The 15369-nt window shown below is 47.1% G+C and overlaps 1 protein-coding gene, 1 long non-coding RNA gene and 1 other non-coding gene across 5 annotated transcripts in view; 1 reads left to right on the top strand and 2 right to left on the bottom strand.

Moving 5' to 3' along the window:
* MATN2 (matrilin 2) overlaps positions 1-9130 on the top strand; it is a 191894-nt gene extending 182764 nt beyond the window's left edge. For all 3 annotated transcript variants that reach the window (XM_045284889.1, XM_030886313.2, XM_004697704.2), the window contains 5 exons: positions 1338-1490; positions 2994-3065; positions 3677-3811; positions 4382-4480; positions 8569-9130. In XM_045284889.1, coding sequence (XP_045140824.1) covers positions 1338-1490; positions 2994-3065; positions 3677-3811; positions 4382-4480; positions 8569-8624 — 515 coding nt within the window. In that variant the 3' untranslated portion in view covers positions 8625-9130. The remainder of the gene's footprint in view (positions 1-1337; positions 1491-2993; positions 3066-3676; positions 3812-4381; positions 4481-8568) is intronic.
* A 4689-nt stretch (positions 9131-13819) lies between these two features.
* Positions 13820-15363, bottom strand: LOC123521376. The gene is made up of 2 exons (XR_006679824.1): positions 14785-15363; positions 13820-13920 (listed from the first exon to the last, which is right to left on the bottom strand). It is a non-coding gene; the product is annotated as an uncharacterized LOC123521376 (long non-coding RNA).
* Positions 14090-14221, bottom strand: LOC115868777. The gene has a single exon (XR_004045766.1). It is a non-coding gene; the product is annotated as a small nucleolar RNA SNORA72 (small nucleolar RNA).
* Positions 15364-15369: the final 6 nt, after the last annotated feature.

Below are 15369 nucleotides of genomic sequence, written 5' to 3'. Positions count from 1 at the left end.
GACGTGCTGAGTGACTGAGCAAAGGGATGGAGAGCCAGCAAGCCCATGCCGTGCCCCAGGAAGACTGGCTCCTGCTGGCACTCAGTAGCTGTTCACGAAGGGGGTCCCTTCACTGGTATCACTCGCCTCACTCCTCACTCTTTCGTCCTGGTCCAGGGAGTGGCGCTCACTAAAAGTGCCCTGCTCCACATCTGGCCGGGCTGTGAGACTGGCATGCACATCCTCACTTTCTCTCTAGCCTGGCACAGCTTGCTAGAGTTAGGACCACGGTGAACGCTTTCATTTTGTCTCGTGAAGACTAATCCACCATACCCCTTCCTGCGTTCAGATGTCCAGCGGTGACCCAAGCGCCGGGGGTGGGAGAAATAGGTGTGTGTTTGGTTCTTGAGTCACCCGTAGTTCTATCTGAAATGAGGTCCTCTCATCAATTCCATGACCCCCGTGTGGGGCTAACACGGCCTTAAAACAGGAAGTCCTGTGTAAAGTCACGGGGCTTCCAGACAAATATGCTTCAATTATCTAGTGACCTTTCACAGACAGAGCGAGGCATCCACGCTGGCTTGTAGGCTTCAAGACTCATTTTGATGTGTGTTACGTTTAAAGTCTCATCTGATGAATTAGCCAGAAGCAGAAAGCTGTGCTGGCAAATGCTTGCCATCAAGCAGAACCTAAACCCTTGGGGTCCCTTCCTTTCAAATGAGTAGTGTATGAGGAGAGGGGAAATCTAAGATTCACTTTTAGAAAAAGCGTTGGGCCCACTGCATATCCCTTTTGCAATCTCCAGTTGATTCTTGGGCTGGTACTTTTTCCTGACTCTGTCATTCCGGTTCTCCTCCTGACCCGACTGTCTTTTCCAGAGGTCTGGGCAAAATGCAGCTCCACCTGGCACCGGCCCACTCTGAGGTTCCTATCCTACACTAGCAGACCACAAGTGGACCTGCTTCTTAGACTCTTCCTGAAGAGGGCCTTCCCCATGTGACGTGTGTACAGCCGTGAAGGGTGACAGAGGGGCAGGCCCTTGACATAAGGAAACCAAAAAGCCGGCATGGTTGGTAGAGATCACCATCCATAAAGTTGGTGCTGCTCTTTTCCAGTTCCAGGGCCCTGTCCCGAACAGAGCAACAGCTCTCCTGCAGGCCTTGCCTCCCCCTCCCTTCAGTCCTTCCCCTTTGGCACAAAGAACCAAGATGAAACTGACGGAGAAAGAGGGGTGTTGACCTAGACTCCTCAAATCGCATCCCTCAGCATCTCTGTCTGGCTTTGGGCGCGGTGCGCCTGTGTTCTAGACCCTGGGGCCCAGCGCTAACGCCTGGCTCTCATTTTGCCCTGCCTTCTAGGTATCACTGTGTATGCTGTCGGGGTGGGGAAAGCCATCGAGGAAGAGCTGCAGGAGATTGCTTCTGAACCCACCGGCAAGTACCTCTTCTATGCCAAAGACTTCCGCACCATGGGCGAGATCAGTGAGAAGCTAAAGAGAGGCATATGTGAAGGTACGAGGGCTTATGTTAGGAGACCCAGGGGCGAAACAGGCAGCTGGGCTTTGGTGCAAGCACTCCGCCACCATTCCTGCGAAGCCTTCCAAGCGGTGGCTCTTGGTGGGCCAGGGCAGTGAGGCACTAAGCACAGGCAGAAGATGAGAGGAGAGAGGACGGAAGCCCCCAAAGAATAACGAACGGGGCCTGGCTGTGCCACGCAGTGTGATCTGCTAGTGTGTTTGTTTCATGGTTTTATCGGCACGGTAATTCACCGGTCATACACTTCAATAGCTCAGTCATATTAAGCAGAGCTGGGAAATCATCACCACAATCAGTTTCAGAACATTGTCTCCTTTCTTGTACTCATTGCTATGCGCTCCTTATTTCTCGCCGTTTATTTTGTTCCATTTTTAATTTTATGTTTTATCCAATAGACCAGTGTTTTCCAAAGTGGGCAATACTGCCCTCTAGGGAGCACAAGAAGGATCGAGGGCGGCTGCAAGAGCAATACCTACGCTCTGTCCTGGATGATGGGCTGTAGTGCAATTTGTAATTACTAGGGGGTGGGGGTGGGCATTGAGTAATCTTTTTTTTCTTCTTTTTTTTCTGAAAAAGAGGGCGGTGGGTCAAATAAGTTTGGGAATTTATGAATTAGACTATATATACATGTTTATACTAAGTATACCTTTCCCGTGATAATACAGCTCAAGGAATCCCCACAAACCAAGTCATACTTAATCCTCAGACAAAACCTAACCCACCCCCCACCCCCCAAAAACCCCACCATCAGAGACGGAGCTGAAGCACCGGGGAAGCTGTGTGCCTACCCAATCGTGCTGGCGCCCTCATGCAGCCCTGCACGGACGCCTTCCGCCCACAGCCTCTCCAGCTGCCCCTTGCTAGGGCGGAGATTCCGCCGTGCGCACCACGCCCCCGGCTCCTCTTTCCTCCCGTCCGCTGCCTGGTTGCACCCAGCAGTTCCACTTGGTCCTTGACTCATGTCCCGGGTGCCGTCAAGGGAGCTGGACAGGGAAGCCCTGTGCTTCCTAATGAGAGGGGAACACGTCTTGTCTTCAAGTTGACACGCGGCCAGGGCACTGTGTTTTCTCCTGTCCTCCCTCGTTGACATGACATTTCTGGGGGCCATTCTGAAGTCACGTGTGGGCAAAATGCAGCTCCACCTGGCCCCAGGCCAACCTGAGGTTCCTCTCCTACGCCTTGGCGTAGTAGAAATGAAGAGAGACCATGCATTGACCTCGTGTAAGGCGTGCTTACACTAGCACTAGCAAGACCTGCCCTAGGGTGCTCTCTGCTGTCACCCATGGCTCTTCTGAATCTTCCACTGCAGATTATAGCGCCGTGTTAATTTCCTGACTTCCTGTCTCCTCACCTGGGCGGGGAGGCCCAGAGGTGGCCCGGAGACAACTTCCTAAAGGCGCTCTGAAAAATAATAATAACTAGCTAAGGGACATGCATTTGTGGACATTTGTCGCCCCTTGTTGTCCTTTTCCCTCTCAGCTCTGGAAGACTCTGATGGAAGTCAGGACTCCCCAGCGGAGGAGATGCCGCAGAAGGCCCGCCAGCCTTCAGGTACATTGACTTGAAGAGCTGTCCTTTCGGACCCTGGTTATAAGTTGGACTCCACAAGGTCAGCAGTTCAAAACCACCAGCCTGCTCCTCAGGAGAAAAACAGTGCTTTCCGCTGCCCTAAATAGTTGCAGTCTCGGAAACTCCCAGGGGCAGTTCTACCCTGTCCTATAGGGCCACTGTGGTGGGCATCGACTCAATGGCAGTGAGTTTGGTGTTTTTAGTTTTCAGAGCCGTCAACAGCTGCTTTCACCATGGCTTTCCTCTGGGCAAAAGTTGTAAAGAAGTGGAAATATAAGATGTATTTTCACGGTGGCTATTTCCCCCTCTTGGTTGGTTGGATAGCACACAGCCACTCTTCTGCTTGAAGCCATATTTGGTAGCCAGATATAGGGGTTTTGTGTTGTGCTGTGATCTTCAGGGTAGGCAGTTCGAAACCACCAGGAGCTCCAAGGGAGAAAGACTGGACTTTCTACTCCCTTAAACAGTTATAGGCTCAGAAACCCCTTGGATCTCTGCTGATGGTCTTTGACGTACTTCACAGAAATAGCAGTGCTGTTACCTTCCCTCGCCGGTTGAGGCAGGTTTGACTTCAGTTCTCCTTCTCTTCCCAGAGTCTGAGCCTGTCACCATAAGTGTCCGAGAGCTCCTTTCCTGTTCCGACTTTGCAGTGCAGCACAGGTATCTGTTTGAGGAGGACCGTCGCTCACACTCTACACAAAAGTCCTCCCAGTCGGCGAAAGCTTCAGGTAATGCCCAGCAAAATATCCCGATGTGGAATAAGGGAACTTGATACCAACCTTTTGGCTTCTGTCAGCCCTTTGGCTTCCCAGAGGGCAGGAAGGGGGAGTAGGAAATAGGATTCAGGAAAAGAAAAGAAAGCCAGTAAACTGAGACACAGCCCAGTCCTGCGCCCTCCTCAGTCAGCGCTTCGTTTGAGCCCGGTGTTGCAGCTACGGTGTCAGTCCATCTTGTGGAGGGTCTTTCCCGTGCCCACTGACCCTCCACTTTTCTAAAGATTGGCCCCTCCTGACACACGTCCATCCATCCGGCGTCTACAATGAGAAGCTGAAAAACAATCATAATGGATGCAAAGGAACCGAGCAGTCTTCCCTCCTGCTCTACAAGCAAGGCCCCTTCCAGCCTTGGCCGCGCACATGGCCCTTTCCTGGTATTTGCCTCCCTGGGTCTGCCTGCATGGAAAAAGTTAGACGCGTCTTTCATGATGGTTCCCTCTATAGGATGATTCAGTCGGACGATTATGTGTCTGGGAAGGCGGGTGGCTTACAGAGGTGAACACTTTCCATCTGCTCTCTCAGGAAGCCCTCGGGAAGAAAAACATGATCGGTGCAAATGTGAAAACCTTATCATGTTCCAGAACCTGGCGAACGAAGAAGTCAGGAAATTAACACGGCGCTATATCCTTTTCAAAGGTTCTGCTTTGGCGTGGGGCGCAGAGGCTAGGATCCAAACTTCCCGGGTACTGGATAGTGCGGGCCTGTAAAAATAGGGAGTCACTTCCATAAAGCCAAGGAGAGTGAACCCCAGGAACGAATTCTGACTTAAAAGCAGCCTGAGAGGCAATTGAAAGCTAAGAGCACAGCTTGGTCATGCTGCCTGCAAAGCCCTGGTGGTGTAGTGGGTTAGGAATTGGGTTGCTAACAGAAAGGCCAGGAGTTTGAACCCACCGGCCGCTCTGTGAGAGAAAGGCGAGGCTTTCTGCTCCCATAAAGATGGACAGTGCTACCGACAGTGCTACCCTGTCCAATACGCTTGCAGAGTCAGATTCAACTTATGGCAGTGAGTTTGGTTTGGATTTGGTTGTAGGGGAGTTTACTGAAAAGCCCAAGCTCAATTAACCCCTTTCCTGCTGGAAGTATATGAGCCATATCAGAAGTGCATTGAAGACAGACATGAGGGTAAGTTAATATATATATTTATTTATAAACACACACACAGCTACTGGGGTTCTAGTTCCTCCCTGAACGGGTTTGTTCCAAACAAAGCATGAAGAGTTCTCCCGGTAATACACATGTCTTAGTCTCTTTGGGGTGCCTTCAAAAAATTCCAATCAGAACAGTGACTTCCAAGGGGGAGCTGCTAAGCCAGTCCTATTCAAGGCAGAGAGGTCAGCCCAGAGAGGGATGGAGAATGCTTTTAGGGATCTCAGGGGGTCGTGCGGATAGATTTTCTCCAAGGACATAGGATGCTCACAGAGGCTTATCCTGAAGAAGTTGTAAGATATTGGAAACTCTATGGGTGAAGAAAAGGCCAGCAAAGGTGCCCTGAGGATTTCTTTTTCTTTATCGGGACGTCACACGTGCTCATTCTTCAAGGGGAGCAAGGGCCCCCCAGTGAGGATCTTGGTGGGAGGCTGTACCCCATCCACACACGGCCCTGAGCTTGGCTGTTCAGACTTCTTGTTGCTCCCCAAACTCAAAGAACATGTCAGAGAACCTGATGTGAGTCCCGGGAGGTGCCCAGCGGTTAGCCTTGGTGTCAATGATAAGGTGACCAGATTTTAACATTGGTAAAGGGGGACACCATTGATAAAACTCATATCCTGGTGAAATAGCCACATGGCAGCCGAAAACTGTCTACCCTAGCTTGTTGTGCATTCTTTCCAAAAATCGGGACTTTTAAAAAATGCCTTGGGATGCAGGAAAAATTGTTAACAATCGGGACTGTCCTGCCAAAAGCGGGACGTCTGGTCACCTTCGCACAGACTTCCTGAGGGGAGGGTTTGCGAGATGGAAAACACTGCCTTCTGACGTGGAAACACCTCGGTTGGAGGATGTGTTGAGCAAGCAAAGCTTCATGTTTTGCTTTGTTGCTGTTGTTGTTTTAATAAAGATTTCCACGGTTTGGTAGCAGTCCATTTTTGACTTACCCTCCTACTGGCAAAAAATGTGGGGAAGCGAGAGGTTTCTGACACAGTCCAAGTGCCCAGCAACACTGCAGGCACATTTGGATTTTGCGTGTAGTTTCTGGAGGACTCTGTCATTTTTTGGCAGCAGAAAACTTTTATATCAGCATCTAAAGGATGGAGCATTCCACCAAGGGACCAGCAGGGGCCAATGATTCATTAAAACAACATTACAAAGAAAAGGCATACTTTGGAATAATGGAGAAATAAGGAGTCAGTGCTTTTACACATTGGACATACTGCCAATTGCTCTGAATTTAAAATGATAGGAAGCTTACTAAAAAGCTGCCTAATAGTGATCTCAATGTACACTGAACTCAGCTTTAGGGAAATCGTTTCAACTGGAACTGCCTCGGGGCTGAGTTTACATTGTGAGGATAACAGTGAGGATATCAGTTCCCTTTTGGAAAGCTGGAAGTGTGGTGGCACTGCGTGTTAGGCATTGGGCTGCAAATCACAAGCTCAGCAGTTCAAATCCACCCGCCGTGAGGGCTGTCTGCTCTTCTGAAAAGAGCTTCTTGGAAACCCTGGGGCGCTGTTCTTCTCTTTTCTCTACAGGGTTGCTGAGTTAGGATCCAATCAACGGCAGTGGGTTCTTTGGGTTTTTTAAGTGAAATAAAGGTCACATAGGGGTTACTGACTGGGCTGCGATCCGAAAGGTCATCATTTCAAAACCACCAAGGTGGAGTGTTCAACTCCTGTAAACTATTAGTCTCGTAAACGCACAGGGGTGGTTCTCCCCTGCCCTTTAGGGTCACTGTGAGTCAGTGTCCGCTCGCTGGCAGGGGGCTTTGGGGGGTTGTCTGTTGAGGTGCACGGTGCTGAAGCACCAAGGGACCCACCAGCTGCTCTGCGGGAGAAAGGCGCAGTCTGCTTCCTTACAGACGCACAGCGGGGAAACGTGACGGGCAGCCCTCCTCTCTCGTGTAGAGTCCCTGTGACCATCAGTCGCCTCGGCAGCAACAGGTTTGGTGTTTTCCTTTGAAGTAACATCATTTCTCTCATGATTAACACAGGTGAAGAATCTGGGCTTCCCTTCTCCTGCCAGGTGGGCAGGGGCATGGTATTCGTTTGCCGAGGGGAAGGCCCCTTCCCTTCCTCTCCCTTTCCCTAGTGCACCTGTGAAGGCCGTGCAGTTGAGACAAGGAATGCACAGGTGAGGGTGTGAGAGCACCTTGCAGAATGCTTCAGATCCCTGAGGAGCCCTGGTGGCATAGTGGTTACATGTTAGGTTGTGATCTATAAGGTCCAAAGTTTGAAACCACCAGTCACTCTGTAGGGGAAAAAATAGGGCTTTCTACTCATAAAGAGTTGTCATTTTGGAAACTCACAAGGGGCAGTTCTACGCTGTCCTATAGAGTCACTATGAATCAGTACTGATTCGATGGCAGGGAGTTAATTAGCAACCCCTTGGCTTCATCTTGTCAATTCTCCCTTTTCTTATGACTGCGTCTCAGGGCTCCAGGCCTAGCTCTTCCATTCTCCTCACCACATTCCCAACCTTATCTTGTGCCAGGGCAAGCAAGTGGCCAAGCCACAGGGACAGACATGCAGTGGAATTCAAAAATTAAGGGGAGTGGCGGGGAGCAAAGTTCTGAGCTATTTGAATTTTGATCATGTTTGTTGTTGTTTAAGCACTTAACCTGAAACAGAACGATTGCTTCTCATTGCTGTCACATTGGCTCCCACTCACAGTGGCCCTATGGGACAGGGTAGCTCTGCCCCCTTGGGTTTCTGAGATAGTCACTCTTTACAGGCCAGAAAGGCTCCTCTTTCTCCAGTGGAGCAGCTGGTGGGTTCGAACTGCTAACCTGGTGGGTAGCAGTTCAGTGCGTAGCTCATGATGCCCCCTGGGCTCCTAAATTAGGGGTTATTCGCAGATGATAAATGAATGTACACTTCCGAGTCAGGGTTTTGTCTTAGTTTGTGTGTCGGACACCTTGTTTCCATTGTGCTCTCCCTCCTTCTCCAGCCACTCAGACCGACATTGGGTCTGAGGGTCGGGAATCCAGAGCCTTCTGAAGACTGACCCTTCTCGCTCGCTCGCTTTAGTTCCAGTCCTGTTTCCCCCTTTGTTGAATGTGACGCGTACAAAGGGAACACACTGTATGTAGTGGCACAGCCCACATCCCATCAGTAAGCCAACCCCCCAGTCTGGTGTGTGGTTTTCTTCTCCCCCCAACCCCTCACCCCCACCCCAGCCCCGTCCCCTGGCTTTATCATAGCCTTCAAATGTCCCCCAGTTTTGTCCGAGCCGTGAGGTGTTTGATGCAGACTATTCCACTGTGTGTGTCGTCCAGAGTTGATCCATTCCTCCAGCTGGGGGTTCTGATTGGTCCCATTCCATTTCTAGGATAAGAATCGCCGCGATAAACAGGGGTGTGTGTCTATCAGTTCGTGCTTTGCTCTGTACAGCCAGGGTTTTTAAATGCTCGATTAAAATGGGCTGGGGGGAGGTTTGGGGGCAGCGTCTTTCCTTTTTGTGAGACAGTTAGATTTTTCTGTAGCTGAATCCACTTGCATGTGAATATGAATAAAACCAGGCGATGCCGTCGCTCCTTCCTTAACTCGAGGCTGTACTGGAAGAAATGACACAGAGGATGGAAGCCCTGGAGAACCGCCTGCGGTCCAGATGAAGACCAAAGGCTCCGCTTGTTTGTGCACACCATCGTTCCCAGGAGCCCGTGGGTGGCAGGCCGCTCAGGCGATCATTACGCCTGTGACAAAGCATGGCTAGTGTGAAAAAGAGCTGGTTTGGCATGGCAAACCAAGGCCGAAGATAGACAACAGTGTGTACACATTGATGTGGGCAAAAAGAAACCACCAGATCCGGTCAGATTCCTAAGATGACTTCACCAAGTGGGATGAGTAAGCGGTGCAAGGTACTTTGTATTTGACACTGCGGGCTGACGAGGCTTGCTTCTGCCCCTCCTGCCTTACACCATTGCAATCTCATTGGACACAAAGTAAAAGTTTGCAGTCTTACTTCTGTAGAACACTGGCCATAGGAAAAGCTTCTTTTTTTTTTAATGAGCTTTACCATGATACATATGGATGTATGCATCAAATTGTAAGACACATGTACTTGTATAACATGTTGGATTTTTTAAAATACAGTATTAAAGTTCACCTCTTCAGAGAATGATAGGCTGCGTACAATTCTTCGCTTCCCGTTCACAGCAAGGTATGGCCCCACGAGAAGTGGCTTATACAAGGCTGCAAAGAGGCGGCATCTCCTGGTATTCCGGAAAAGGCAGTGAGCACAGGACCACTTGTCTATCACCCGCCAGTTCAGTGACAATGAGCTGCTTGATTAGTGAATGTGGAAACCGGTAGTCTCTTTGGAGAACATTCTGCTGGCATCAGTTACATTGAAAACATCCACAGCCCTGTGAGTAGAGTATCTAACAGGAGACTTCAGCACACGCATAGGAGAGAGAGCACCTGTGTAAGAATGGTGCAGCGTGCACAAAAGCAACAAATCAGAATTGATCACTAGCACTCTACAGTTGGCGGAACACATTGAGTCTCGATGCACATTGTTAGAACTTGTGAGCAAAAATGAATTTTAAAAGCGAAATTGTTTCAGAAATGCAGATTTTTCAATACTGAAGAAAATCTCTAAGGGTCAACATCACCATAGTGTTTGTCCCTGGAAAAGGAAATGGGAATACAGGGTCAGTGGGGATTTCAACCATGTCCTTAAAGGGGTTTTCTTAAAACAAGTAAACTTGTAAAAATATATTAAGACGGGAATAGCAGGAGCTCAGGGAAGCACTTGAAGCAGCGAGACGCACTAAGGCCCGCAGCTTCAACAGAACACGAAGATACTAAAACAATGCCATTCTTCCAGGAAGCTGTGTTTGGGGGTTCTGATGATGCTTTTGAACAAGCTTCATTCCTGGCAGTAGTTAAATATTTCAAGACTGGCGTTTCCATCGAATGTCTTTCTGAAACCAGTTGTTAATCCTTCAGGTATGTTATGTAGAAAATTAAAGTTTGCGTTTCTATTTTTGAAACATCCATTTAATTTCTCAATATGTTCCATTAGGAAGTGTTTAAAACATTGATTTGAGTTAGCATTGCTGTTGCTTGAGATTTCATCCAAGTACAGATAAGCACGTGTCCTTCCAGTGGGAGTAAATGATACTTGAGGTTCTCTTGTGCCAAGGCGCCCTCTAGTGGCCATATAGAGCCGGGAATATTATCAACCCTAATCAAACCTCGGGCTATGGCAGTGGTACCGGGTCTTGAAGTCTCTCTGGCCTACAGACTAACAGTGATCCGGTTGCAGTAAAGGTGTGCCTTCTGGATGGATGCATAGCCAGAGGAGAATGAGTCAATAAATGTTTTAAAAGGAGAAAAAACTGACAGAGAAGCTCATGAACAAATAATAGAAATTTCTATAGCATTAAAAGTCCTACCTCAATGTAATGTTTTGAGTATGTTATAAAGTAGAAAAACAAAATCATAAGCCAATGTCTTCCCAAGACTATTACAGCTATCTATAAATGGTTGTATGATCCTGCTCAACTTCCTCTGCTACTGTCAAATATTTTAAAAGGCCCCCTGGTGGTACAGTGGGGTAAGCATCGGACTGTGCTCTTCCAGGTGGACTCTTCCAATCCACCAGCTGCTCCACAGGTGAAGAAGGCAGTCTGCTTCCATAAAGATTGACAGCCCCGGAGGCCCTGTGGGACAGTTCCAATCTGCCCTTCCTGCAAGGTGGCTATCACTGGGAACTGACTACATAGCAGTAGGTGCATTCATTTTAACCTTTCAGTCTTCTTCACTTTGGGGGGAAAGCCTCTTCAGGAAAATCAGGTCTCCAACTTACATATCACATGTATAACTTAATCCAAGATTTCATTGGAAGAGTGTCTTAAAACTTGAAATGCTTCATTCTGTTTTGGCACCTAGAAATCGGCCGCCAGCACTTAATACAAGGGGGTACCAAAGAACCCCGTGGAATTACACCCCCACCCTCCAAAGCTATATATATTTTTACAAAACCACACAATCACCTTCTAAGTACTCTCCCTTTATACTTAATACATTTCTCAAATCTGCAATTTCATTCTTGGAAACATTGTGCAAACTCATGTTTGGATGGCTGATAGCACCTCCCTGCGTTTTTTTCTCTTCAGCTCTTCTACGTCATCAAATCAGTCCTTTCATGTCCCTCTTCATTTGCAGAAACAAAACGAAGTCACATGGAGCCAGGCCAGGTAAGGTGCACAGAGCCAGAGAGGCTGCTGTTTTTGCCAAAAATTGGTAGAGATGGCTGTGAGCAGGTACATTGTTGTGGTGGCAAAACCAGTCTGTCTGCCACAAACCAGGTCTTTTTGTCCCTCAAACTGTCAGGCAATCTTTTCAGAAGCTCTAAATAGGAAGCTTGAATAAGTTTGACCTGGTGGAACAAACTCCAAATGCAATGCTCATCCCTCAGTTGTTGAAGCAGGCAGGTAGGAGAAATGTCTAAGATGTTCAAGACTTAGCTTTTAACAGGATGAAGAAAAAATATTGGACATTGGAAACATTGGATAATGGAAAATACATTATCAATAAGTATTTAAGCCCTAAAATCATTGTTCACTCTGGTTGTTCAACTTAATAGGAATCCCTGCCCCTAGAACTTTAGTGAGACCATTGGGATAAATGCCCTGGAAAATACTGTGGCAACCCAGTGCATCTAAATACAGGCTGGGCAGACAGTGTTATCAAGTCTCCTGAGATTGTTCTCTAGGTGGGGATTTTAGGGTCAGTCTGAGACAAGGCCATCAATGGGGATAGTATAGTGGTGTGTGCTCCGCATGCCAGTGAGGCCAGCAGCGGCTGGGTCTCAAAAGGCAGCCATCCATCTCCATCAGCAGTTCTCAACCAGTAGGTCGTGACCCCTTTGGGGGTCGAATGACCCTTTCACAGGGGTTGCCCGATTCATGACAGTAGCAAAACTAGTTATGAAGTAGCAACAAAAACAATTTTATGGTTGGGGGGGGGGGTCACACTGCATCATGAGGAACTGTATGAAAGGGTCACAGCATTAGGAAGGCTGAGAACCACTGCTCTAGATGCTATGGTCTCTAAATTAGTCAGAGTCAGAAGGTAACGAGAAACACAAACCCACCTACAAGGATGATGATCATCTCCATGAGCAATGGCCTCAGCTACCTGAGCCCAAACTGGATGGTGCCCATTACCACTACCTCCGCTGCCAGATCCGACCACAGGCAGGACGATGCGGAAAATGCCAAACTCCACCTGTGAGCAAGACTCCCTGAGACAGCAGCCCTGAAATGTCCTTTAAACTTCAATCCAAACTTTTCTTTTTATTGGAAAGGCGTTGCCCCCCAAATTAAGGGGCGTTTTTTGCTTTTTGGTTAGTTGTTTTAGGAAAAAAAAACATCAGAATTCCAAAGATGCAAAGATGAGTGGCAGGGGCACTAGAGTACTAGAATTGCCCAGAACACCCCAAGAAATGGAGGCACAATGAAATATTAACTCGGCCACGGACCAACCGGTGGGAGCTGCCAAAGGGCAACAGCAACTTGCATGTGACTGTTCTCCCTTAACACAAAAGGAGGCCTTCAAAAAGTCATAGAAAATGGAATTAAGCATTTTCCCCAAGAATTAAACATTTTTGTATAAGATCAATCCAAATCTAAGGCCTCTGGGTAGGTGTGCTCTACAGAATTGCTGGCCTTTCCAGGTACAAAGTATGCACTATATAGAAGGCACCCTCAACGACCATCAGAAACTGTTACCAGAGACAGGATCGACTCTGAAAAGACCGTTTAAAAGATCCTACCATTTTTGCAGTCTCTTGGAAGCCAAGCACCGCAGACTGAGTAACGTATACCCAACTAATGTACACACCAACTCAATTCTCAATCAAGATAATGAGTCACTTTTAAATGTACTTAAATTAGAAATTATTTTGTGAATACTCATTTCCCCAGTCTGGGCACCACTACATAAAGTATGACATTTAGAATACAACGAAATTTCTATGAAACACATGTCAAGAGTGTAAGGCATCATCAGAACAAAAAATCTTACCATAGTGAATGATGGGGGGAGTGCAGAGTGGAGACCCAAAGCCCATGAGTAGGCCACTGGAGATCCCCTTGCAGAGGGGTCTAGGGGAGGAGATGAGCCAGTCAGGGTGCGATGTAACAATGATGAGAAATACAACCTTCCTCTAGTTCCTAAAGGTTTCCTCCCTGCTCCCACTACCATGACTCGAATTCTATCTTGCAAGACTGGCTAGACCAGAGGAGGTACACTGGTACAGATAGGAACTGAAAATACAGGGAATCCAGGACGGATGAGCCCTATAGGACCAGTGGTGTGAGTGGCAAAACGGGGAGGGTAAAGGGAGAATGGGTAGGGAAGAGGGAACCGATTACATGGAGCTGTGTGTGACCTCCTCCCTGGGGGACAGACAACCAAAAAGTGGATGAAGGGAGACGTCGGATGGGGCAAGATATGACAAAATACCCATTTATAAACTATCAAGGGCTCATGTGGGAGGGGGGAGCGGGGAGGGAGGGGAAAAATGAGGACCTAGTGTCGGGGGTTTAAGTGGAGAGAAAATGTTTTGAGAAACGATGTACAAATGCGCTTTACACAATTGATGTGTGTATGGATTGGGGTAACAGTTGTATGAGCCCCTAATAAAATGTTAAAAAATAAATAAAATAAAGAACTATGGAAGAAAAAGAAAAAAAAGAAACACATGTCAAGAAATAGCTTTCTCATTCGTTCTAATCCCACCTTTAGGAAGGAGCACTGACCCAGACATAAAGGAAAACAACTGAAATGAACACAGTGTTTTAAAACAAGCTCTGGCCAGTTTTATTAAAGAAAAAAATTGCAGGATTTATTTTTCACCAGTCTGTTCTGGCATGCTTCTAATGATATCAGAATCACCTAGAAGATAAAATAATTTTACATTAATGAATGGCAATAAGTTATTGCAGAATCCCCCTACTTTAGACATACTTCTGCAAATTCACATTTGTTACTTCCCATTTCACTAGACAGTCATCTTGAACTTGAACAAAGATCCCTAGAGTACCAGCCATATACAGAAATGCAGACTTATCACCAGCATTGATAAAACCAGGCTCAGGGAGAGAACTCAGCCTGGGGACACATGCATGGTCTTAATATAGCGAATGGTTAGCCTGCCCTGGCTACCACAGAACCAGGACAGCGAGAATATTCGCAGTATATGTAATTAATCAATTCAAAATACACACGAAAGTTGCAGTTACTTTCTTCTCTCACTCAGTTTTACCTATTTTCATTTCATCATATTATTTATTCCCTTTTTACTAAGTTCATAGTCTTCAAACAACTTTCTATTACAGGTCCATTAAAAAAATCTTGACAACCCCTAATTTCGATATCTTATTCTTCTGTTAAAAGGTTAGAAGTAAACCATAAACAAAATAAAACCCCCAAATCCTAAATATAACTTCCTCTCATCTGAAACAAACCATGATGTGAATTCTGGTCACTATTTCCTAGGTGTTTCAAATGAAATGCATGATCTTAAAGTAATTTTTAAAAGGCAATGTGTAATAGCAACCAAAAGTTCATTATATTGTTCTGACACATTCACCACCCCTCTGCAATAAACTACAGGAGACCTCACCACCCCCACCACCCCCCTTACAGGCCACCTCTTCGGTATCTGAACACAGGGAATTAAGAGATCCATATAGCAAACTTCTCCTTTATATTATAAAGGAAAAGACAAAAACGAAGCCCACTATTTGAAAAGCGTACCGGGGTCGATGATGGCCAGCGTGCACACCCTGTAGTACTTGCCGCACGCCGTGCCCAACTCGATGTTGTGGCCGCTGTAGTGATGGACACCGGTTTTGGCCAACATGGCGTAGTACTCGATTTCTGATTTCCTTAAGGAATGGAAAAAGGGCAGAAAGTTAAGAGGCTTTCCCATGTGCCTAACAGAATGTAACTTTTCCTTTTAGCCTCAAGGTTGGCGAGGCCGTAGGGGCACATGATGGGGCTCCTTGGCAACCTCAAAAATGGTATCACACACTGCCCCTTTCTGAAGCCAAAAAAAGACAATGTAGGCTCAGAATTCTAAATGGAGGGTCTAGAATCACACCCCAAACTTTAACATAAGCAATTTCTACCACATTTTGTTGACTTGAATTCTAGATGGGGAGTGTTATTACTTATACAAAGGTACAAAATATGGAATTTGTGTCATGGCTTTAAGAACTTTAATGGGCTTCAAGAAAGCCTTGCCCCTAAGTATTATGAACCCACAGACCAGCAAGTGTGATAAGGGGTGTTAAGATATGCACAATTCAGGACCCCTTCTCAGACCCATAGAATCAGAAC

The sequence above is a fragment of the Echinops telfairi genome, unplaced genomic scaffold (genome assembly GCF_000313985.2).
Source record: "Echinops telfairi isolate 266 unplaced genomic scaffold, ASM31398v2 ScPeMD7_1;HRSCAF=3_0, whole genome shotgun sequence".
Classification (NCBI taxonomy): domain Eukaryota; kingdom Metazoa; phylum Chordata; class Mammalia; order Afrosoricida; family Tenrecidae; genus Echinops; species Echinops telfairi.
This window is presented reverse-complemented; position numbering and strand designations above follow the sequence as displayed.